At 44.6% G+C, this 25996-nt stretch overlaps 1 protein-coding gene across 1 annotated transcript in view; it reads right to left on the reverse strand.

The window, feature by feature from the left end:
• Nucleotides 1-12113: 12113 nt before the first annotated feature.
• GSG1L2 (GSG1 like 2) overlaps nucleotides 12114-25996 on the reverse strand; it is a 59793-nt gene continuing 45910 nt past the window's right edge. The window contains exons 4-5 of the mRNA XM_034790295.1: nucleotides 19894-20005; nucleotides 12114-12573 (exon numbers count right to left, since the gene is read on the reverse strand). Coding sequence (XP_034646186.1) covers nucleotides 12273-12573; nucleotides 19894-20005 — 413 coding nt within the window. The 3' untranslated portion in view covers nucleotides 12114-12272. The remainder of the gene's footprint in view (nucleotides 12574-19893; nucleotides 20006-25996) is intronic.

Below are 25996 nucleotides of genomic sequence, written 5' to 3' on the forward strand. Positions count from 1 at the left end.
GAGCCAAGCAGTTTGTGGGATGGTTGGAGTAGCCCATGGAACAGCGAGCAGAGCGGAGTTATTTGGGGGGGGCAGCTGGAGCGGTTCATGGAGCGGCTGGCAGAGCTGAGCAGTTTGTGGGATGGTTGGAGCAGCCCATGGAATGGAGAGCAGAGCAGTTTGCGGGGACGGCTGGAGGAGCTGAGTGGCGCGGCGTGGCTGGTAGAGCGGAGTCATTCTTGGTAAAGGCTGCAGCAGAACTCCACAGAGAGGTGAGGCAGTCGGCCTTGGACCACGTAAGGTGCCCCTTAACACCCTGTGTGCTCCCCCCCCCATTTCCACCCAGGCTGGGGGGGTAAAATTCTGCAGATAAACTTTTGAACTCTGGGGCAGCACTGATCAGGGACAGAGACTTTGCGGTTGTTGGACTTTGGGGTGATTGGACTTAAGACCCTGAGGGGAAAAGGACACTGCCAAACTTACTTGGAAGTGGGTCTTTTGCTCATGGTTTGTGTTATGAATCCTGTTTGTGGTGTTTCCCCAACATGATGCCACATTGTTTCCCTCATTTATTAAAAGGCTTTTGCTACACTCAGACTCCGTGCTTGCGAGAGGGGAAGTATTGCCTCTTAGAGGCACCCAGGGGGGTGTTATGTAATTGTCCCAGGTCACTGGGTGGGAGCTCGAGCCGGTTTTGCATTGCGTTATTGAAACGGAACCCCTAGATACTGTACCCGGCCCTTGTTGCTGCCAACTTAGAGGGGCAGAAGGGTTACATTTTTGGGGGCTCATCCAGGATCCCTGGATCAGTACCCCTCGCAAGCACCTGTTGAGTGTTCCACTGCATTGGGAAACAATTGTGTTTATATTTTGAGGAAATTACTGTTTGTATAATGGCTAATATGTCAGGTTTGTTGGGCCCCGGCCCGGCAGCCTCTAGCTCAGGGGCCGCAGCCTCAGCTAATGATTGGGCAAAAGCACTGGGGCAAATATTGGAAAAGGTTGTGTTGTCCCATGCTACATCAAACTATTGTCGTAAGTTAAGGTTATTTGCTGGGGAAGAGGAGTTTGAACCCTGGTTGGAGCATACCACTGAAATGCTGCAGGAGTGGGCTGTACCCGATGCAGAAAAGTGAAGATGTCTAATAGAGAGCCTTAGTGGCCCAGCATTAGATGTGATTTGCACCCTGAAGCTCATTGACCCTGGGGTCAGTGTGAAGGACTGCTTAGAGGCGCTTTCATACCTTTGGGAGCGTAGAGGGCCCTGAAGACAGTTACTGTAAGTTCCTTAATTCCCGACAGCAAAGGGGCGAGAAGATTTCAGCCTATATACAGAGACTGCTTCAGAGAGCTGTCATGAGGGGAGCAGTGACTGCTGAGCAGATGGATCAGACCAGACTGGCTCAAGTTGTAAGAGGGACTCAGTATCAGAACCCGATTCTACTTCATCTCCGGCTAAGAGAACGGCAGGAACATCCCGCAAGTTACTGCCAGCTGATAAAGGAAGTCAGGGAAGAGGAAGAAAGGCAGGCTGCCAGCAAGTTTTGGGAAGCTCAAACATTGGAGCCAGCCAGCACAACACCACTGCAAATGACCAGTGTACTGATGGTGAGCACCACAGAGGAACTGGCCCAACAAATGCAGGTCCTGACAGAACGGATAGCGGAGCTGCAAAGCATCATTGACCGAGCTAAGATTTCCAGGAATAAGGAGCCTCAGACTGTGGCAATGGAGAAGTCAGCATTTAGAGCCACCGTCCCACCCAGGCGAAGGTGGAAAGGACAATTCTTCTGCTACCGATGTGGTCAGGATGGGCACAGTGCTGCCAAGTGCCATAATGATGAAAACCCCTCCTTAGTGTATGGAAAGCTGAGGATCAGTTGGGAGAGATCCGGTAGCTGCCAGAGGGTCTGGGGACAGGAATCACCCAGGCCTGCAGGATTTGAAGATTCCCCCAGAAAAGACCGTCCAGCTGGGATCCCTGCAGGACTGATAGGGCCTCGAGCAGAGGTCATGGTGAGGATTGAAGGGTCGGAGTGTAAAGCTGTGCTTGACACTGGATCTCAAGTAACTATTATATTTCAGTCATTCTACCAACAGATGCTTAGGCACCTACCTATACAGTCACTGACTGGCGTTGGTCTGTGTGACCTCAGCATGGATGAATACCCCTACCAAGGGTATGTCATAGTGCCCCTGGAATTCCCAGAGGAGGTTGCTGGGGTAAGGGAAGAGGTAGACACAGCTCCCTGACCCTAAAGGGACCTCTGATGTGTCTGTGCTGATAGGGACCAACTCCAGTCTCTTCAAGGTGCTCGCGGATTACAGCAGACGACGGGCTGGGGACCAGTACCTGAATACCCTGATGATCCATAAGCTTTGTGCTGAAGCCTATAGGAAGATTGAGAGCGCTAAAAAGGAGACATCTGAGCTACCGATTGGGGCACTGAAGTACATGGGCACAACCCTCTTAGTAGTGCCTGCAAGGATGGAGCAGGAAGTGCTTGTCATGAGTACCAGGCTGAAAGGCAGTAAAGGGACATTAGCAATGGTAGAGCAGCCAGTTGAAGGAGAGCTCCTGGAAGGAGTGCTGGTCCCCAGTGGAGTCATAACCCTACCTGCTGAAGCCCAGGAAAAGGTGACTATACTGATTTCTAATTAAACAAGTCGAGATGTTGTTGTGAAGCAAGGGCAAAAGATAGCAGACCTCTTCGAGCCTGAATCAATTGTAAAACCCCAGTGTGAGACTCAAGTTCCGACAATGGACCCAGCAAAGTTTGACTTTGGAGATTCACCATTGTCCGAGGAGTGGAAAAATCATCTGCGGAGGAAACTTTGTGAAAGATCCAAGGTGTTCTCATTGCATGAGTGGGATGTTCAAAAGGAGTAGAGCACAACATCAGCTTACATGACTCTCGACCTTTCAGGGAGAGATCTAGGAGGATTGCCGTCTCTGAGATGGAAGATGTGCGACAACATCTTCAGGAGCTGGCTGCGAATGGCATCATTATGGAGTCCCTCAGCCCATACGCCTCACCCATTGTGGTGGTCCATAAAAAGAATGGGAAAATCCGGATGTGTATTGACTACTGCACCCTAAACCGCCGTACTGTGGTTGACCAGTACACCATGCCCCGAGTCCAAGATGCCTTAGACTGTTTGCTGGGAAGCCAGTGGTTCTCTGTGTTGGATCTTTGGAGTGGATACTACCAGATCCCTCTGGGTGAAGAAGATAAGGAGAAGACAGCCTCCATCTGCCCATTAGGGTTTTATCAGTTCGAACGCAGGCCCCAAGGGATTTCTGGAGCACCTGCCACATTTCAATGTCTTATGGAGAAAGTTGTGGGAGACATGAATTTACTGCAAGTGTTAGTTTATTTGGATGACCTGATTGTGTTTGGAAGAACCTTGGAGGAGCATGAAGAAAGACTTCTTAAAGTGCTTGATAGGTTAGAGGATTATGGTTTGAAGCTTTCAATTGACAAATGCCAGTTCTGCAGGACCTCAGTGAAGTATGTGGGTCACATCGTGTCCCAAGAGGGTGTGAGTACTAATCACTCACTACATGGCCATGTTCAAGTAACTACAGAGAACTCAAGACCTTTCTTGGGTTTAGTGGCTACTACCACAGATTTGTGAAAAACTATGCTACGATTGTAAAACCTCTGAATGATCTTACCAAGGGATACCAGTCCAGCAAGAACAAATCTAAGACCAAGAATAAGGGGAGGTTCCCAAAGCCTCCTGTATAGAGACACTATGGCCCCTTCGAACCATTTGGGCCACGGTGGGATGAGAGATGTGAAAGGGCTTTTCGAGAAATCATTACTTGCCTAACTCATGCTCCTGTCATAGTCTTTGCTGACCCAAGCAAGCCATTTATCCTGCATACTGATGCCAGTTTGGAGGGTCTGGGAGCAGTACTGTACCAGGAGGTGGAAGGCAAATGTAAATCTGTAGCCTTTGCCAGCCGAGGACTGTCTGATAGTGAAACTCGCTATCCCACCCACAAGCTGGAGTTTTTGGCCTTGAAATGGGCCATCACTGAGAAATTTTGAGACTACTTGTATGGTGCTCAGTTCCAGGTGTGGACGGACAACAATCCACTAACTTATGTGTTAAGAAGTGCTAAACTGGATGCTACAGGGCAAAGATGGGTGGCCGCTTTGGCTAGCTATGGCTTCAGCATTCAATACCGATCAGGGAGAAGCAATGTAGATGCATTGTCCAGGCGTCCACAGGCACAAGGAGTTGCTGTGATACCCACAAATGGAGTGAGAGCTATTTGCAGTGTGAGTCGCCGAGAGCCAGAGGTCCATGAGAGCCTTCTTGGATGTGCTGCAGAAGCTTTGGGCTGCCACCTGAATGCGTGCCTTCTGCTTCAGTGAACTATATTGCATTGGACCAATCTCCTTTGCCCATGCTCAATGCGGCTGACTGGCAGGAAGCACAGCTGCAAGATATTGACATTCGTGATACACTACTTGCCAAAAGGGAGGGGCGAAGTCCAGCCGTGGTTGTCCCACCTAACCTGGAGGGTAAACTACTATTGAGAGAATAGACCAAACTAAAACTGATTCAGGGAGTGCTACACCGAGTGACCACAGACCCTTTACAAAAGCAACGGACTCAACTAGTGCTGCCGAAAGAGTACAGAGCCCTGGCCATGAGGGCCCTGCATGATGACTTTGGACATTTAGGGATGGAGAGGACCCTGGAACTTATTCGTAGTAGGTTCTATTGGCCCCGGATGGCTGAAGATGTTGGCAGGAAATGTGAGACCTGCGCTCCATGTGTGTAAAGGAAAACTCTGCCCATGAGGGCTGCATATCTGAAGAATATCACCAGCAACAAGCCTCTGGAGCTGGTATGCATTGATTTCTTGTCTTTAGAAGTAGACCGGAGGAATATTGGGAACATTCCAGTAGTGACTGACCATTATACGCGATATGCGCAGGCATATCCCACAGGTGATCAGAGGGCCACCACTGTCGCTCGAGTAATGTGGGAAAAATATTTCTCAGTTTATGGATTCCCAGCCCGGATACACTCTGATCACCCGGCTCTTGTTGCTGCCAACTTAGAGGGGCAGAAGGGTTACACTATTATATCAATATCCTCATTTAATACAAGACACTCTAGTTCACCTATCTTAATATTTAGACTTCTAGCATTGGTATATAAGCACTTTAAAAACTTGTCACTTTTTAGCTGTCTCCCATTACACAATGTAATTGGATGGGACTTTTTTTCATTTGACTGTTTCTCATCAGATCCTCCCTGTATTTTATCATCTTCCATCCTCTCCTCCTTACTAGGACATAGACAATCTCCATTAGTAGAGTCTCCCCTAAGGGATGTCTCTGTCCAAATCATGTGCTCCTCCGCACTTTGGCTTTCCCCCAGCCCTTAGTTTACAAACTGCTAATGACTTTTTTAATTTTAAGTGCCTCCTTTTTGGTTTAGGTGGAGGCCATCCTTCCTGTATAAGCTCCCCATTTCCCAAAAGGTTCCCCAGATCTTAATAAATGTAAACCCCTTCTCTCTACACCATCATCTCATCCACACATTGAGACCTGCAGTTCTGCCTGTCTAACTGGCCCTGCGCGTGGAACTGGAACCATTTCAGAGAATGCTACCATGGAAGTCCTGGACTTCAATCTCTTACCTACCAGCCTAAATTTGGCCTCCAGGACCTCTCTTCTACCCTTCCCTATGTCATTGGTACCTACATGTACCATGACCACTGGCTCCTCCCCAGCACTACACATAAGTCTATCTAGATGTCTCGAGAGATCCACAACCTTCGCACCAGCAGACAAGTCACCATGCGGTTCTCCCGATCATCTCAAACCCAGCTATCTATGTTTCTAATGATTGAATTGCCCATTACTAATACCCGTCTCTTCCTAATAACTGGAGTTCCCTCCCCCGGAGAGGTATCCTTAATGTGAGATGATACCGCAACCTCATCTGGGAGGAGTGTCCCATTTATTGGATCGTTTCACTCTGCTCCAGTTGGATGTTCTCCTTCCCTGGGACTTTCATCCTCCTCAACAGCATAGAGGCTGTCAGACTGGGCGTGGGACCATTCTACTGTGTCCCAGAAAGTCTCATCTATGTACTTCTCTGTCTCTCGTAGCTCCTCCAGCTCAGCCATCCTGGTCTCCAAAGCCCATACATGGTCTCTGAGGGCCAGGAGCTCCTTGCACCAAATGCAAATATACACCACCTGCCCATAGGGCAGGTAAGCATATATGCTGCATTGGGTGCAATAAACTGGATAGCCCCCACTCTGTTGCTGGACTTCTGCCTGCATTCTCTTTTTACTCCTGAAGTTAGTTCCTTTGCTGAGGTTTTGTTTATATCAGGGGATGTTTTTGACTTTAAGTTTAAAGAAGTTTAAGGAATGTTACATGTATCTAGCCCCCCACTTCCCCTGTAAGCTCCCATGCAAAACTCCCCTGTTAGCTGCTCCTGTTCATTAGCTCCTCTGGTTGCTTAGGAGCAGGCTTTTTAAAGCCCTAGTCTTCCTGAGTAGCCCCGCCCCCTGGTTATGGGCTGATGGGTGCAAAAGGGCTTAGGGATTAATGCCTCGTTAAGAATACTTACAAGGGGAGATAGATTCAATGTTTGTAATGGCTCAGCCATTCCCAGTCCTTATTCAATCCTTTGTTGATTGTGTCTAGTTTACATATCAATTCCAGCTCAGCAGTCTCTCGTCTGGTTATGTGGACTCTCTCCTCAGACCCTACGCTACCAGCACTCCCAGCTATCTTCGAGACACCACTGACTTCCTAAGGAAACTACAATCCATCGGTGATCTTCCAGAAAACACCATCCTGGCCACTATGGACGTAGAAGCCCTCTACACCAATATTCCACACAAAGATGGACTACAAGCTATCAGGAACAGTATCCCCGATAATGTCACAGCTAACCTGGTGGCTGAACTTTGTGATTTTGTCCTTTTCTCCCCTTGTAAGTATTCTCACACTTCTTATCAAACTGTCTGTACTGGGCTATCTTGATTATCACTTCAAAAGTTTTTTTTCTCTCTTACTTAATTGGTCTCTCAGAATTGGTAAGACAACTCCCACCTGTTTATGCTCTCTGTATGTGTGTGTGTATATATATATCTCCTCAATATTTATTCCACTCTGTATGCATCTGAAGAAGTGGGCTGTAGTCCACGAAAGCTTATGCTCTAATAAATTTGTTAGTCTCTAAGGTGCCACAAGTACTCCTGTTCTTTTAACAAATGCAAAGAAACTCAAGTCTAAGGAAATCCCAGGCAAAACTGTCTGTGAAGCTGAAATTAAGGTTGAGAGTAAAGAACTAGAGCTACAAAGTGACAGGCCTCACAACACTGACCATTGCAACAGTTAACTCATATGCACCCTGCAAACCAGTGGAATCCTTAGACCTAAATTAGGCACCCAGGCTCCCTATAAAATGCATGGGGAGAGTTAGGTGCCTAAGCATGGGCTTCAGAGAAGCCAGCGTGCTGAGCAGGGAGCCACCTAAGCTAGCCAGTCGGAAATGCTGAGGAAAGGGATGTGGCCTAAACACCACCTCACAAAAGGAGTTTCCCTGTGGGGGCTGGAGCCCCCATGGGGAAAAATTAGCAGGTGCTCCGCACCCACCAGCTGCCAAGCTCCCCCCTCCTCGCTTCCTTCTCCCCCCACATGAGCGTGCCACATCCCCGCTCCTCCCCCTCCTTCCCAGCGCTTACCACAGCTCTTCCCCGCACTGCCTAACAGCTGTTTGGCAGTGCTTAGGACTTTCTAGGAGGAACAGGGATGTGGTGCGTTCAGGGGAGGAGGTGGAGAAGAGGTAGGGCAGGGGTGGTGACTTGGGGGAAGGGGTGGAATGGGGGTGGGGCGAGGGCGGTGCAGGGGCGGGAAGAGATGGGGCAGGGGCGGGGCCAGGGATGGAGGGTGGTCAAGCACCTATCAGGCAGAGGGCAAGTCGGCGCCCCTGCCTGCTCTAATATGGAGCAGGGACTTGAAGTGCGTGTCTCACATCCCAGCTAACTGCCCTAACCCCTGGGCTCTTGGGTATTCTGGAACACACCACACCCTCTCTGTGTTTTGTGTCAGGCCTGATCTAGTGGACATATTCTGAGCATGCCTATTCGATTGGGCTCTGTAGGTGAGATAGGCAGAGGCACACTTCGTTTGAGAATCCTACTGGGGCTTAGGTCTGTGCTAAGGCACTGAGATACACGTGCATACCCACTGGAAAAAATGTAGCCACCTTGGGCATTTTGCTGGCAGAAACTATGTATCTGCATGAATAGTCAGCATCTGAACAGGGGGGTTGAGGATCTCAGGGGAGTTAGGTGGCTAACGTAGCAGTCTCTGTGGATCTAGCCCAAAGTACCTATTAGTAAAATTAGAGAAAATAACCGTTACAATAACTTTTGTAGCTATAAAAAAACAAACATTAAACCAGGGAAATTCAAAGTCAAGGTTAACTGAAATGTGTGAGTGGATGAAAATCTACATCTAAAGCACTAGCCACCTTCACTTTGTTCCTTGTAGTGCTTTCCTGAGGAAAAAAAAGAAGCTCTGAGATAAAAGTATCCATTCAAAGCAGTTTATTTGTATCATCACCACAAGTGTTAGAACCCAAAGAATGTGCGTATGGGGGAGCGCACATGCAAACATGCACTGTAAGAAGTGCAGGCCAGGTTGAGCCCTGTTGTAATAAGTGATTCATAGATTCCAAGGCCAGACAGGACCATTCTGATCATCTAATCTGACCCCCTATATAACATGGGCAATAAAACTGCCCCAAAATAATTCCTAGAGCAGATCTTTTAGAAAAACATCCAATATTGATTTAAAAATTGTCAGTAACTGAGAATCCACCATGACTCTAGATAAATTGTTCAAATGATTAATTACTCTAACGATTAAAAAAGTTATGCTTTATTTCCTGTCTGAATTTGTCTAGCTTCACCTTCCAGCCACTGGATTGTGTTATACTGAAGAGTCCATTATTAAAATTTTGTTCTTCCTGTAGATATTTGTACTCTGTAATTAACTTACCCCTTAACCTTCTCTTTGTTAAGTTAAATCAATTGAGCTCTTTGAGTCTATTACTAAAAGGCAACCCTCTCCAATTTATCAACATCTTTCTTGAACTGGACACAGTATTCCAGCAGCGATTGCACCACTGCCAACTATAGAGGTAAAATAATTTTTCTGTTCCTATTTGAGCATCTGTTTATGCATCCCAGGATCACATTAGCCCTTTTGGCCACAGCTTTGCACTGGGAGCTCATGTTCAGCTGATTGTCCACCATGACCCCCAAATCTTTTTCAGAGTCATTGCTTCCCAGGATAGAGTCCCCCATCCTGTAAGTATGGCCTACATTCTTTGTTCCCAGATGCATACACTTACAGTAACTGTTTAAAAACACATATTGTTTGCTTGTGCCCAATTTACCAAGCAATCTAGATCACTCTGTCAGTGACCTGTTCTCCTCCTTATTCATCATTTCCCCTATTTTTGTGTCATCTGCAAAATTTATCTTGATAATTTTGTGTTTTCTTCCAGATTATTGATAAAATCCTTAACTAACATAGGGCAAAGAACTGATCCTTGTGGTACCCCACTGAAAGCATGCCTGCTTGATGATGATTACCCATTTACAATCATACAGTGAGACCTATCAATTAGCCAGTTTTTAATCCATTCAGTGTGTGCCACAGTAATTTTAAATTGTGCTAGTTTTTTAATCAAAATGTTGTGTAATACTAGTCAAATTCCTTAGAGAAGTCTAAGTTTATGACATCAACACTATTACCAACTAGACATGGAGCTATTGATCACTATCCGTTGAGCCCGATGATCTAGCCAGCTTTCTATCCACCTCTATCTATCCTCAGGCATGACATTTAATTGCTTCTCATTCACATTAATGCTCACAAAGTAAAAAAAAAGTTTCATCTTTCCAAATCTGCAATTTTAAAAACATGTAAGAATCCATGGGACCATTCAATCTGTATACAAGGATTGGTAGAGCAGATTAGCCCAGGGTCCATCTGGTCCAGTTTCCTGTCTTGATCTGACCAGCACCATCAGCTTCAGAGACAGGTACAAGAAACTTCTGTAGTAGACAGTTATGAAATAAGCATCCCATAGAGGATGTTCCTTCCTAACCCTTCTCAGTTAGCAGCTGGCTTATTTTCTGAAATATGAAGGTTCATCTCGCTTTCACTTTTCCCTACCAAATGTTATTGTGGATGTAATCATTATACCTAGGGACATCTAATTTTTTAAAACTCTTACAAAGATCTTCACCTCAGGGATATCTTATGACAGAAATATCCACACGTTAATTATGTGTTAAGTAAAAGCATATTTATTTTAACCCGTTTTCAATGTTTTGCCTTTCAATAGAATAGAATATCCCCTTCTGCAAATAAGCAAATAAAGGCACCTGATTTACCATCTTTAGACCATTCACTATTTTGTATATTTCTGACACATCCCCTCTTGATACTCTCTTCTATATACTAAACAGTCTCTCCTCATAAGAAAATCTTTCCAAGACTTCAATCCTTTCCACTGCTCCTTCCAATTCTGCAAGATGAAAGGGGAACCAGAACTTTGCACAGACCTCTGTGCCTGGAATACCGTCACAGACACTGTATCATGTGGTCTTCAGTAAACTGACTCCCAATCAACATGCACATCAGCAGAGTGATAGCGGGGTCATTTGGCACAAAAACACGAGCACTCACTGCATGGGTTTCTCATTCACCCCATCACTTCCAGCTTGTCCATAGGCCTCGAATTCTACCACCATCCTTCTGGCCAGAAAGGGTTAAGCTTCCTGCAGGATAAATGACCCAAATTCAACCTTTAGAGACATGTTAGAAAAGTATGTAAAGGGTAATTAGAGCCATACCATGTTAGATAGGCTAGAACTTTGAAATGCAAACCTGTATTGTTAGAGAATTAGAGGTGATACTAATTGTACGTGTTTACTTATATGTTGTTAGATGTTAGCCATGTAAACAGACAGTTCCTGTCTATTACTATAACTATTGATTCAGCGATCAAAAGGGAATATTATCATTTAGATGAATTTTGGGTGAAATAACGTCATTGTCTGTATGTCTCTTTAAAGTCTGTGAAAAACTGCCTAATGCATAAATTGCCTTATGTTAATCCATGTAGCTAATTACCAGTGATGCTTAGGAAACAGGTCTACTTCAGAGTCTGGATGATTGCCTGTTGTTCGCCTAAGGACTGTGTGGTCAAAAGGCTGCTAGAAAACTATATAAAAGACTCTTGGGACCTGATCCTTTTTATCTCAGATCTGCTTGATGCTTGATGCTTCATGCAGGGGAAGCTTAAGTCGTAAAACTGAGATCTCCAGTCCCATCTGGATCACCCTGAATATGAACATTGGACTATAATCTGTGGACCAATTCTGAAAGAACTCTTTGCAGCTACAGTCTGTATGTATACTGATCTTTTAACCAATACTCTCTCTCTCTTTTCTTTTTTAATAAATTTTAGTTTAGTTCATAAGAATTTGCTGTAAGCGTGTATTTGGGTAAGATCTGGAATATTCATTTACCCTGGAGGGTAAATTGTCTGATCCTTTGGGATTGGTAGAACTTTCTTATTTGATGAATAAGATTTTTAGTAATCCTCATCATATTTGACTTGGGTGTCTGGGTGGAGGCCTAAGGCTGGGTTACTTAAATGGAACTCTGTTGCTGGCTTCTGGGTAACTAGCAAGGTATTATAGAAGCTGTTTTGTGCTGGCTTGGTAAATTTAAGTATTGGAATATCCACCAGCTTTGGGGATTGTCTGCCCCATTCCTTACAGTATTTGAGTTACCTCAATGTGGCTCCCCATGACCTCCATCACAGGGTGAAACTAATCAGTGTAGCCTGAAATGTGTTGAATTTGGCTGGGAGGTTGCATCTTTAATGATAAATAACCTATTTCAGCTCTGGACCAAATTGTGGGCCAGATTCTTTGTTGCCATGGTCCTGGTATTGTCATTTCCACTAGTAAAGCGGGTGTAAGCCAGTGTTATGCTGATGTAGTAGTGTTCACACCCACTTTACACATGTATAAATGACTGTACAAGATGCAGGACAATGGAGAATATGGCTTATTGTCTTTTGTGAACCACTCTATCTGGATCAGCTCCACAAACACTATGTCTTGCTTGAAGCATTGATAAAAGCATTTATCTTTACGAAAAATAATGCTACACAGATAATTTAAAAAATGTAATAAATATCATAGAACATATTTAGCAATACTCTTCACGGTGTGGCTCAGGGATATTGTTTAAATCTACAAACATTGAAATGCTGGCTGGATTATGTATGTCCTTTAACTGATGCACCAAGTCCTCTGTAGTGTTATGAAAAGAGCTGACATACATATTCCAAGCTTTCTCAGGAACTCCAGGATCTGGAAACTTGCGTTTATTCTTTAATCTTCTCTCCAGCTTTTTTCGTTTGCGCTTGAATTCCAAAATAGTTTTTGTGTATCTGTTGATGGTGGTGACAGAAGCAGCCATACAGCAAGCGAAGGAACCCCATGCAAGACTGTCAACAAAAAGGCTTGTTAGAAAGTGACAGCAGTGTATCCACATCATACTACTGTGTCTCCCAAATACATTGTAGCAAAAGTGATCAAGCTATCTATTTATTGCTATAAAGTATGGATTAAATGGGGGAACAGACTCCTAGTGGAAGGTTTTAACAGCTACTGTAGAACTACACAGCTCAAGATGAAGCAGAGTTAACTGAGTACTTAAGTTCAAAGCTCGCCTTCAACTGTATGAACATTAAACAGCATAGTTTTGTGTTTTAGAACAAAATGATTCTTGGCATAAGTGAGTATCTATGAAAGAAGGGTCCCTCCTGCTGAAACAAGCTGGAGCATGCGGATAACTTATGTTAAGCAAAGCTATATCTTGCTAGAATTAAGTTTTAGACTCTAGAAAGCATGTTATTTTCATTTTGTTTTGTGGAAGCAGAGAAAGAACTGACAGGAAGGGGATTGCAATGCATGACAGTTTGTTAGCAAGAGTCAGGCTAACTGTAACCCTAATAACATGAGATTTGTAGAAGCGAGGATTGTGTGAGGCGAGTGGGAAAGAACTGTGTGAGAAGTTGTTGCGACCTTGTGTAGATAATGTGTAGATAATATGGAATGTAGACTAGAGTCTAAATAAGTGAGAAAAATAAGATATCAGGATGACCTATATATAAACAAAATGCAGCTGTTGCTCATTACTGTCTGTAACAAAAGGCTTGCTGTAATTGTTTACCTGTAGAGAGACCTGCCTAGGAGGGGGAGACCCTGTGTCCTAGTGCACTCTCTCCCTCTACACAATTGCTTGAGAAAATAAAGTATCTGACTTTGCTGCAACCAACCAAAGAGTGAGAACTGTGTTTTTCTTCGACAGTTTGTAACCCTTTCATAGCTCTTTCACTCTTACTTGAAATCACTGAAATCTGTGTTTGTAATGAGGGACACTCACCTGAGCACCACCTGCTGCTCCATTTAGTACTGCAGGCCTTTTCCTGCTCCTGGTGCTCCCTGTAGGTTGCTGACCTCACTAGATAGGTTTTCAGTGGCTCAGCCCTCCAGACAAGTCACATAATCAAAAAGTAACTCCCTTCCAGGGGTTATAAAAGTTTCACAAACTGTTAGCCCTCACCAGGGTATTCAGCTCTATCTCTGGGCCCTTTAAATCCCACCCTTAGATCAGGCTTCTAAAAAGCCATGTCCCCTTCTCACTGTTTGGGCCACTTTCCCAGTGGGGAAACCCAAGCCTGCCCACCACTCCAGGTCCTAAATCAGGAATCCTACACAGAGCAGCCACATGCTGCCTCCTTTAATTAGTTGCTGCTGTTTTTCCCTGGGATTCTTTCCACCTTGTCTATTTACCAGCACCTCAGGGTTACAGTTCTTAGGTTTTCTCTCTCTCTCTCTCTCTCTCTCTCTCTGGTCCAGTAAAAGCAGCCCTCCAAACACCTTGTGCCAGAGCAGAGCACCCCTCTAATCCTAGCCAGAGATTGAGCTGTTCAACCTTGCAGCTCCTTTTATTTGAGCATACTGGGCTCTGATTGGCTGCTTCAGTGTAGCCTTTCTAGGTAGGCCTGCAGGACTCACCTTCACTACTCCTTCCTGGGGCAGAGTGCAATGGGATTGCAGGGACTCCGGTCAGGGAACAAAGGGCCAGGTGCATCCTGTCACAATGTTCTTTGTTAATAAACTTATTCTTAGTTTTTACTACAAATCATTTCAGTGCTGTGTAGTAGGGTGGAGTGTATAACCCCAGCTGAGCTACCAAGCTGTTATCTATACTGGCTCTTTGGAAGCAGTGAACGCGAGGTTACCTCTATGAGTCTCCAGTAAGAGGAACTGGACACTGCAGGGGAGATGGTTTTGGGAGAATTGGGACCAGAAGTGTTATTAGGGTCACTCTGTAAGGAGTAACTGGGCTGGTGGAAGCCAAGGTGAGACCATTATGCTGTGAGCAGGATCCTGGTGTCAGAGGTCTCAATTAAAGCTATACAGCACAGAAGCACCCAAGGTTAGAGGGCAAGAAGTGAAAGAACCCCTTACTAGGATGGATAAACCCCCAAAACATCATAGGAAGAGGATCAAATAACTTTTAAGACACTTTAACAGGACCGCACCATCAGGTAAAAAACGTTACCTCCACTCCTGACTTTCACTTGGATTGGGCATCATTACCCCCTGCCCCCTGAGGTCCAATTTCAATTGAAGCATATGAAGTACAGTGGTGCTGCCCTTTACTCATACAATAAGGATAACAACATTTCATACTAAAGTGAATCTTTACACAAAATATCCAAACTTGATCACTTAGACAAGCAGATTTGGCTGGTTATCACCTAGGCAGGGTCTATGCAAATAAAAATCTGCTCCTGAGGCTTTTCCCCCCAGTTCTTCACTAGACAGCAGGGGAAACTCATTCAGATCCTGCTTACATTCTCCTCCCAGCCAAGAATTTGTTGTCCTGCAAAATCACACTCCATATTGTACCAGGTCCACGAACTCTCCGCATAGAGTCTTAAGAAAACTACTATTGCTGATTCAAACCTGTGAGCTACATGTATCAGTTCTTCTCTAACCTCCCCAGGTGCTCATAAGTTAACCTGTTTACTGGCCTGATAACCTTATCACTATTATTGAGAATAGTGATTGCAGGGTCAGTGAGGACTTCTCCTTGGCAAGGGATGGTAACAGTTCCATTGATGGTCCCTCAGACACTGGCATAGGCCTCTGCATCTCTTGCTCCAATAGTGGAGGGTCTGGAGCATCAGGGACACCTTCCACCTGTATGTCCCCCTGCCCAACAACCTAGCTGTATCATCAGAGTCCTGTCTTTTTTCAAGAGATATGGGAATGCTGGTGGGGCAGACTCATTGCCATAGGCTGGTTGCACTGGTGGAATGGGTGTGCTAGCAACAGGCCTAAATGCTTCTGCTGTGGGTTTAAAGACAAAAAAGTTCAGTAGATAGAGACCAGAATCTGTTCTCCATTCTAAGATACACCATGGTAGTGTCCTCCTCTTCAGTCTCACTCTGAGCCATGCTGAATAGGGTGGGTTAGCCCCATGGGGCCCACTGCATGTGTTGGACAGTGGTTTTGGTCCAGCTCCTTTTTGCCACCCAGGCCCCATGTCATGGCTCATTTTTTTACTACTACTACTTCTCTACTAGAAGGCAGGTCTTAGGGCCAATATTCATCCCCTTGCTCCACTCCTCTAACGTGTATACAGCCATTATAGAAAGTGTAGTTTCCCAAAAATATAACAAAATTGTTTTCCCAAATTAATGGTTTACTCAAAATGTATATAACAAAAGAAACCTTTTATTAAAGAACTAAACAAAGCATTGATTTGAGAAAACACTGCAACAATTACTTGAAAGTATACAACCAATAAATAACCCCCCTGCCCCACTATTGGGCAGAATCCTTTGGCTCTATTTTCCACCTTGTGATGTGAAAGTCCAACAGATGGATGTGTCTCTAACATGCCATTCCTCTTTTTCTTCCACTGCATGCCATTCACGGTTTGTTGTCCAAGGTCAGCAATGCTGGGGGGGAGGGATAGCTCAGTGGTTTGCGCATTGGCCTGCTAAACCCAGGGTTGTGAGTTCAGTCCTTGAGGGGGCCACTTAGGGATCTGGGGCAAAATCCTGCTAGTGAAGACAGGGGGCTGGACTTGATGACCTTTCAAGGTTCCTTCCAGTTCTAGGAGATAGGCTATCTCCATTTATAAAATGTCCCCAGAGTCCAGGAGTGTATTTGGGTGGGTTTGCCTCCCAGCCCCAAGGGGAGAGCGTAGTTGAGTAACACCTCCACCTTTGCTCATCAACATCACTGCAGTTTCTGCCACGGTCATTCTACCCTGCCTGCTGCCTCTTTCTGCAATGCTGTGTTCTGATGTTCCACCACTTAGCCCAATTCTCACTGATTTCAACTTTCTGCTGATTTCACTGGGTAGTGGGGAACATCTCTGCTGTTAGCTTTTCTATATTGTCTTTTCACTGCACCATTATCTCCACAGGTGGGCTAAGAAGCTGCTCCAAAGGAGCTGAATATCAGTACATGCAGCTCCAGTAATCACTAACAACAATTGAGTCTAGTTAGCTTTGCTTTTACGCACTGGACAAGAAAGGATCAAACAAATCTAAAGACCCACTAAACAGAGCCACACCACAGGGAAAGGATACCTGTGCCCATCTTCTCTAACTTTCACTAGGATGTGGTGTCACTAGTCCCTGCGTAACAAGTGAGATCCAATTTAGGGCGACCCCCCTCAATAGGGCATGCTGAGTCCAGTTTTGCTGCCCTTTACTCAGACAATAAAAAGAACAATATTTCATTGTCTCAGCATTCAATATTAAAGCGAATCTTTACAGAAACAGCAAAAATTGATCACTTTGGCAGCATATCTCTCTGCTGATTACCTAGGCAGAATAGGGGTGTCTATGCAAATACAATCTGCTCCTGACATCCTTTTCCCCCATCTTTTCCTCCTGCCCTAGATGGCAGGAGAGAGCTCGTTCAGACCCTGCTTACAGTGAGTAGCAGAGGACTATAAAGCAGCTCAGCTGCACTGACAGGGAATGGGGCTCAGTGGCATGTTTCTGCCATTTACTTGCCTTCTCCGTCCCTTCCTCACAAAACTGACCAAGGAACTCCACAAGGGTGCAGAAGCGTACCACAAAAATTATTCCAGGGATGAGGAAAATACTTTACAATGAGAGACTTAAAGAGCTTGGTCTGTTCAGCTTATCAAAAAGAAGATCGAGAGGTGACTTAATTACAGTGTATAAGGGCTAGATCTAGGAACTTCGGCACTGCAATGCTGAGTGTTGCAACATCTACCGTTTAGGCATCCTGCCACCCAGTGCAATCCTCAGCCCCACGTTTGGTGCCCAGCATAGGAGATGCAAGACTCTTGCATCTGGGGAGGCTGGGCGCAAGTGCCAGAAGCTCCCTAGAAGTGGGAGGGGCCACTGGTACCTGGACCATGGACCCTCCCCCTGCTCCACCCTGAGCCCCAGCCACTTCTCAGCCTCCTCCCACCCTGCCCATGCTCCACCCCCATTCTGCCCCAAAGTCTTGCTACCGCTTGGTCTTGTCCCCTGAAGCTATGCCCCAACTCCACCTCTTCCCCAAAGACCTCCCCCTCACTGCCTGCTCCTGTCCACCACTTCCCTGAGGACTCCCCACCTGCTGCTCAATCCTCTCTTCCCCCTCCTCCGAGGAACCCCTGCCCGCTGCTCGCTCCTCTCCTTCCCCTTCCCCGAGCCCCCCACCTGCTCCTTTCTGCCCCCTCCCCAAGGCCCCCTTGTCTTCTATAAATAACAAACGGAAGAAAGGGGAAGTTGATAGCAGTGAATATAAAATATAAATCAGGAGCTAGGAATTGTAAAAAATTGATAAGTGATGCAAAGGGACAAAAAAATTAATCAATTGCCAGCAGCGTTAAGGACAATAAGAAAGTATTTGTTCAATATATTAGGAACAAAAAGAATCCTGACAATGATGTTGGTCCATTACTAGATGGAAATGGTAGAATTATCAATAATAATGCAGAAAAGACAGAGATATTCAATTAATATTTCTGTTCTGTATTTGGGGAAAAAAACAGATGATGTAGCCATACCACATGATAATACTCTTTCCATTCCACTAGTATCGCTGGAGGATGTTAAGCAGAAGCTACAAAAGTTAGACATTTTTAAATCAGCAGGTGCAGATAACTTTCATCAAAACTGTTAAAAGAGCCAGCTGAGGAGCTTATTGGACTATTATTACTGATTTTTCAATTAGTCTTGTGTAGGCCTTGCTAGAGTCTTAGGCATAACTAACAGTGTGAACCAAAGGCTGTGAACCAGAGTAGGCCTGGAGTTGGCAGAATAGCAATGCACCAAGTATTAGCTAATACCAAGTAAGCACATTCCTGGCCTAAGAGGATGGTACAGAAACACCCAGACTTCAAAAGTAAATGAGTAAACAAATTCTCAAGGGATTGTAGAGGAACACAGTGACTCCTTGTAAGATAAGGATGGAATGACAGGATAACAGATGAGGATGTTTTGTTTGAACTATAAGAGTGGTAACTAACACCATCCAGAGTGTAATAAGAACATAAGAATGGCCCTACTGGGTCAGACCAAAGATCCATCTAGCCCAGTATCCTGTCTTCTGATGGTGACCAGTGCCACGTGCCCCAGAGGGAATGAACAGAACAGGTAATCATCAAGTGATCCATCCCCTGTTGCTCATTCCCAGCTTCTGACAAACAGAGGTTAGGGACACCATTCCAATACATGAGTTGTTTCTATCAATGTATAAAAGAAGAAGTAATAGGAGGGTCATGTTCGCTTCAGTCGAGGGGACGGCATCCTCTTATGTTGCCTGAGCTTTTACCTTGTCACAGGCATACATGTGTTAGTGTCCCTCTGGCCCAATTGGACAGAGAACTAGTACTTTACTTTCCTGACAATAAACCTGGCTAAATGGTTTCACCACCAAGCCTGTGGTCCATGAGCGGTGTTTGACTCCTACATTTGGGGAGGCTGGGCGCGAGCGCTGGAAGATCCCTATAAGTAGGGAGGGGCACTGGCTCCTCCCCAAGGCACACTCCTGCTTGGCCTCCTCCCCCCAAGGCCCTGCCCACACTCCACCCCCACTCCATCCTGGGTGAGACCATGGCTCAGGGGCCCCTTTGGCTGCGGGCTGGTGAGCCTCCAAAGGGATGTGCGCTGCATCCTGTTACGGATGCTTAGCCTCCCCTGTTTATGGATGCTTAGCCTCCCCTGGCCTCTTATACCCACCACCCATGCTGTGGTCTTTATTAACAACATCGAGGTCTGCTAAATCAGCATGCTGAACTTTCTGCTAATGCAGCTAACAGTGGAGGTCCAAGAACTGCAACACTAACAAAATCTTGGAGGGAAGTTAAGACCATAAGAACGGCCATAGTGGGTCAGACCCTAATAATAAAGGGTGCTAAAAAGCCCATCTATAGTAACAATAGATAATAAGACCTTTGGGGCAAGAAGGCCCCTGATTGGTGAAGAGGGGTGGGAGGTCCCCCAACAGTGTCCTGTGCTTGAAGGTGGGTGATGGAGTGGGAGCCATGGCACCTGCATGCCCTGGGTAGTGCTGGTACTGGCTATCCTGGAACTATGGGACCTTATACCATTAGACAAGACTACAAAAATTACAAATAAAGAAGTTGGTTGTTGTGTTACATCCTCAGTGGAAAGCTCAAGTCAGAGCCATTAGTTACTTGAGGACAAGAATTGCAGAGACAGCAATTTAAATGTTAATGAAACAGTTAGATATTTTAATGCAAAAATTACCAATAGGACCAGCCATAATCCCACATCTGTGGTCTCCAGTCTTCTGGACCAAGATTGACAGTCATTTGAAATACAGTTGTGTACATCATGTGAGCGACCATGCCAAAGAGACCTGGAAAAATATAACTTTGTAAGATATATTAAAAAATAAACACATGCAAAAACCATTTCTGACACTTTATTAGAGATTATTCCTGAATTATGGAGAATGTTTTGTGAAGTATTTAAAGGTCTAAAAATAGCTAAAAAAATACTTTGCATTGTAAAGAGAATGTAACACCCACCACACTGCTGGTGCTGCTCCACAAACCAGCAACTCATACATGGGAAGCCCCTTCTATCAGGGACTGAGTTGTTACGGTCACCTCTACAGCACCATGCAAACCTTCACTGTACACTGGGGAATGAGGCTGGGATATTTAAAAGGTATTTAAGGGAGTTAACGTGTACAAAACCTACTGCATTTTAGTGGCAGTGGAGTGCCTTACTCCTTTAAGCTGCTTTGAAAACCTTATATGAAATTCATCCTGAGTAGTGTAGCTCATAGGGTTAGCTTGCCTTCATTATATTCAGCTGTAATGCAAGGAACCTATAGGCCTGTATCCTGTAAGACATTAGCTTCAGCAGTTTTAGCATAAGGCTTGAGGCCTATGAAATTTGGAACAGATAAATGGCCCAATGGAAAACCCAAATATTGGGAAGCTGAAAATAGAGCGTTTAAGGGGAATTTCAGACCACAGGAACATGAGTCCAACCACAAGAGTATCAAGGCAACGAATTGGTGTACATAACAATAACAGGTACATGAGCTACATCTGCTGATACCTAAGCACAAGAGGGCAACAACAATGAATTAATGCATATGATAATAAGTTGAGATCACTGATATACTAATCTATAGGAGAAGGAGACTCCAACATTAGTAAGGGGAGGAACTACAAATAAGGAAAAGGGGGAAAACGCCTACTGAATATGCATCAAACATAGTGGCATCAGCATAACATATTATCAAGTTGCATCCCAGCCTATGGGCAGTAGGAGAACGAGAGTGAGAGAGAGAGAAATGTAGTCCTTGGGAGGTGCCAGAATGATGGCCACCAGTGATGAGAGGGAAGGTGATGGTGATGAAGAAGATGATGGTTATCATTTCAGGTCATTCTGCAAGGGATAGTGAGAGCACAAAGTCAATGTCCCACCTCAGCCTCACTTAACTCTTATTTTGAAGGTGTAAGCTGGAGTATAATGGACTCATATCCAGCTTCTTGTTCACTGTAATCCCCAGGTCCTTTTCTGCAGAACTGCCACTCAGCTAATCAGTCCACAGCCTGTAGCAGTGCATGGGATTCTTAGATCCTAAGTGCAGGACTCTGCACTTGCCCTTGTTGAACCTCATCAGATTTCTTTTGGTCAATCTTACAATTTGTCTAGGTCGCTCTGGACCCTAACCCTACCCTTCAGTTTATCTACCTCTCCCCCCAGTTTAGTGTAATCTGCTAATTTGCTGAGAGTGCAATTCATCCCATCATCCAGATCATTAATGAAGATGTTGAACAAAACCAGCTCCAGGACTGACTGCTGGGGCACTCCGCTTGATACCGGCTGCCAACTAGACATCGAGCCATTGATCTCTACCCATTGATTCAGATGATCTAGCCAGTGTTCTATCCACCTTATAGTCCATTAATTAAATCCATATTTTTTTAACTTGCTGGTAAGAATACTGTGGGAGACCGTATCAAAAGCTTTGGTAAAGTCAAGGTATATCATGTCCACCACTTTCCCCATATCCACAGAGCCACTTATCTCATCATAGAAGGCAATCAGGTTGGTCAGGCATTACTTGCCCTTGGTGAATCCATGTTGACTGTTCCTGATCACCTTCCTCTCCTCCAACCTCCCCTGATCTCCATGAGTTTTCACAGATAATGGCCAATGGCTCTGCAATCACATCAGCCAACTCCCTCAGCACCCTCAGATGCATTGCATCTGGCCCCGTGGACTTGTGCATGTCCAGCTTTTCTAAATAGTCCTTAACCTGTTCTTTCACCACTGAGGGCTGCTCACCTCCTCCCCATACTGTGCTGCCCAGTGCAGCAGTTCTGACCTTGTCTATGAAGACCGAGGCAAAAAAAAGCATTGAGTATTTCAGCTTTTTCCCCATCATCTGTCACTAGGTTACCTCCCCCATTCAGTAAGGGTCCCACACTTCCCACCTTCTTCTTGCTAACATACCTGTCGAAACCCTTCTTGTTACCCTTCTCACCCCTTGATAGCTGCAACTCCAATTGTGCTTTGGCCTTCCTGATTACACCCCTGCATGCTCAAGCAATATTTTTATACTCCTTCCTAGTCATCTGTCCACCTTTCCACTTCTTGAAAGCTTCCTTTTTGTGTTTAAGCTCATGGAAGGTTTCTTTGTTAAGCCAAGCTGGTCACCTGCCATATGTTTCTATTCTTTCTTCACATCAGGATGGTTTGTTCCTGCACCCTCAATAAGGCTGCTTTAAAATACAGCCAACTCTCCTGGACTCCTTTCCCCCTCATATTAGCTTCCCAGGGGATCCTGCCCATCAGTTCCTTGCTTTTCTGAAGTCCAGGATCTGTATTCTGCTGCTTTCCTTTCTTGCTTTTGTCAGGATCCTGAACTTGACCATCTCATGATCACGGCTACCCCAGTTGCCACCCACTTCTACTTCTTCTACCAATTCTTCCCTGTTTGTGAGCAGCAGGTCAAGAGGAGCACAGCCCCTAGTTGGTTCCTCCAGCACTTGCACCAGGAAGTTGTCCCCAACACTCTCCAAAAACTTCCTGGATTGTCTGTGCACTGCTGTATTGCTCTCCCAGCAGATGTCAGGGTGGTTGAGAACCAGGGCCTGTGATCTGGAAACTTCTGTTAGTTGTCCGAAGAAAACCTCATCTACCTCATCCTCCTGGTCTGGTGGTCTATAGTAGATGCCCACCACGACATCACCCTTGTTGCTCTTGCTTCTAAATTTAACCCAAAGATTCTCAACAGGCTTTTCTCCAGTTTCATACTGGAGCTCTGAGCAATCATACTGCTCTCTCACATAAAGTGCAACTCCTCCACCTTTTCTCCCTGCCTGTCCTTCCTGAACAGTTTATATCCATCCGTGACAGTGCTCCAGTCATGTGAGTTATGAAACCAAGTCTCTGTTATTCCAATCACATCATAGTTCCTTGACTGTGCCAGTTCTCTGAAAACATCCACTCAATGTGCAGTGGCAGTCAAAAAAGCGAACAAAATGTTGAGAATAATTAAAAATGGGATAGATAATAAGACAGAAAATATCATATTGCCGCTATATAAATCCAGGGTACACCCACATCTTGAATACTGCATGCAGTTTTGGTCACCCCATCTCAAAAAAGACATATTGGAATTGGACAAGTTTCAGAAAATGGCAAAAAAATATTAGAGGTATGGAACAGCTTTCATATGAGAAATTAATAAGACTGGGACTTTTCAGCTTGGAAAAGAGACCACTAAGGCTGATAGGATAGAGGTCTATAAAATCATGACTGGTGTGGAGAAAGTAAATAAGGAAGTGTTATTTACTTCTCATAACACAAGAACTAAAATAAATTAATAGGCAGCAGGTTTAAACAAACAAAAAGAAGTATTTCTTCACACAATGCACAGTCAACCTGTGGAACTCTTTGCCAGAGGATGTTGCGAAAGCCAAGACTATAACAGGATTCCAAAAAGAATTAGATAACTTCATGGAAGATAGGTCCATCAATGGCTATTAGCCAGGATGGGCAGGGATGGCATCACTAGCCTCTGTTTATCAGAAGCTGGGAATGAGTGACAGGGATAGATCACTTGATTATTACCTTTTCTGTTCATTCCCTCTGGGGCACCTGGCATTGGCCACTGTCAGAAGAGAGGATACTGGGCTAGATGGACCTTTGGTCTGACCCAGTTTGGCTGTTCTTATGTTCTTATTTAAGGAGTTACAGGTCTATACTGAAATTTATGTTTTTAAGGCAGGTTAACCAGGAGATGACATATTTCAGGAATGTTCCTTTCAGGAAGGTGGTAACAGACCCTTACTGGTCATTGTGTAATGGGCACTGTCCATTCACCCTGCACGTCCATTGGCATCCTGAGCCTGAGGCTAATCAGGAGATTGCAATATCGACAAGAGAGGAAAGCCACAGGAAAATACAACCAGAAGAGGGGGATCCTGTTTCTTAATAAGGACAATAGATTGTTCTGATATACCTGGGTGTGCAAACAGACACCCTGAATCTTTCATCTAGGAGGCAAGCTGACAGCAAGTTTGTCTCATGAATGAAAGATCACAGCTATGAGACAGAAAAGTATCTAGTTAAATAAGTCTGTGCCATAGAATGCATGTTATGATTTTATTTGCTATGTAACCATTTATTTCCAATACTCTTGTACTTGCTATCATTTGAATTTCTATACTTTATTAAATAAACTTTTACTTGTTTTCACTATAAATGTATCTACCCTTAACTGTGGCATAGCTACCACTCCACAAGAATACGTTTAACAATGGTACAGCTATGACTCCACCCTTAGTTATGGCTCAGGTGCTGCTCCACCAGAACAGCCTTAACTGTGGCACAGCTGCCACTCCACCACAATATGCTTATCTAGATTGCAGCTACTGCTCCACCAGAATACCCTTAACTATGGTGCAAGTACCACTCTATGTGAATACCCCTAACCATAGCACAGCTACTCCATACAAATATCCTTAACTATGGTAAAGCTACCACTCCACCAGAATACCCTTAACTATTGTGCAGGTAATCTCCACTACTATACACTTAACTATGGTGAAGGTACAGCTCCACTAGAATACTGTTAACCATGGCATAGATATTGCTCCACAAGAAACACCCTTTACAATGGCACAGCTACTGTGGCACCAAACTATCCTTAAGCATGGTGTGAGTACTGCTCCACCATAGTATCTGTAACTAGCATACAGCTACCACTCTACCAGAATATCCTTAACTACGGGAAAGCTACCACTCCACCAGTATACACCTGACTGTGGTGCAGCTATTGCTGCACCAGAAAACCCTTAACCATATATTCGTACATTCTAAGACCAGAAGGGACCATTGTGATCATCTAGTCTCACCTCCTTTATAGCACAGGCCAGAGAATTTCCCTAAAACAATTCCTGAAGCTTATGCTCAAATAAATTTGTTAGTCTCTTAAGGTGCCACAAGTACTCCTGTTCTTTTTGCGGATACAGATTAACACAGCTACTACTCTGAAACCTGAAGCATATCTGTTAGGAGAACATCCAATATTGATTTAAACAGTGACAGTGATGGAGAATCAACTGTGACCACTGGTCAATTGTTCCATGAATTAATTATTTTCACCATTAAAAATTTATGCCTTATTTCCAATCTCAATTTGTCTAGCTTCTACTTCCAGCCATTGGATAGTGTTTTATCTTTCTCTGCAAGACTAAATAGCCCCTTGTTAAATATTTTTTCCCCCATATAGGTACTTACAGACTGTAATCAAGTCACCTCTTAACCTTCTGTTTGTCTGTCACTATAAAGGCATTTTTTCCCTATACACTTAATCATTCTTAGGGCTCTTCTGTGAACCCTCTCCAAATTATCAACATCTTTCTTGGAATGTAGGCACTAGAACTGGACATAATATTCCAGCAGCATTTGCACCAGTTCCAAATACAGAGGTAAAATAAGCTCTCTACTCCTAACCATGGTATAGCTACTGCTTCACCAGAATACCCTTCAGGGTTCTGCATTCCTCTTACACTCCACCGGATTTAGAATTTTACCTCCAAAGGGAATAAATGTGTTAGTATTTGCTAGTAAATATTAGCGTTTTTTAGTCCTCTTTTTGTTGTATACTGAATTATTTTGCATATTAACTATTCTTCCAGAATCTTTAGGATATTAGCAAAGAGTGTTTGAATTCCAAGGCACAGACTGTTGGTTCTCTGAGTGACCTGTATTCAGGAAATTCATGTGATTGAGTATTGTATTTTTCCTCATTAATGCTCATCCCTCCAAGTCTGTGGGACTATAGATTAGGGTTACCATACGTCCGGATTTCCCC

The sequence above is a fragment of the Trachemys scripta genome, chromosome 14, assembly GCF_013100865.1.
Source record: "Trachemys scripta elegans isolate TJP31775 chromosome 14, CAS_Tse_1.0, whole genome shotgun sequence".
In the NCBI taxonomy this organism is placed as follows: Eukaryota; Metazoa; Chordata; order Testudines; family Emydidae; genus Trachemys; species Trachemys scripta.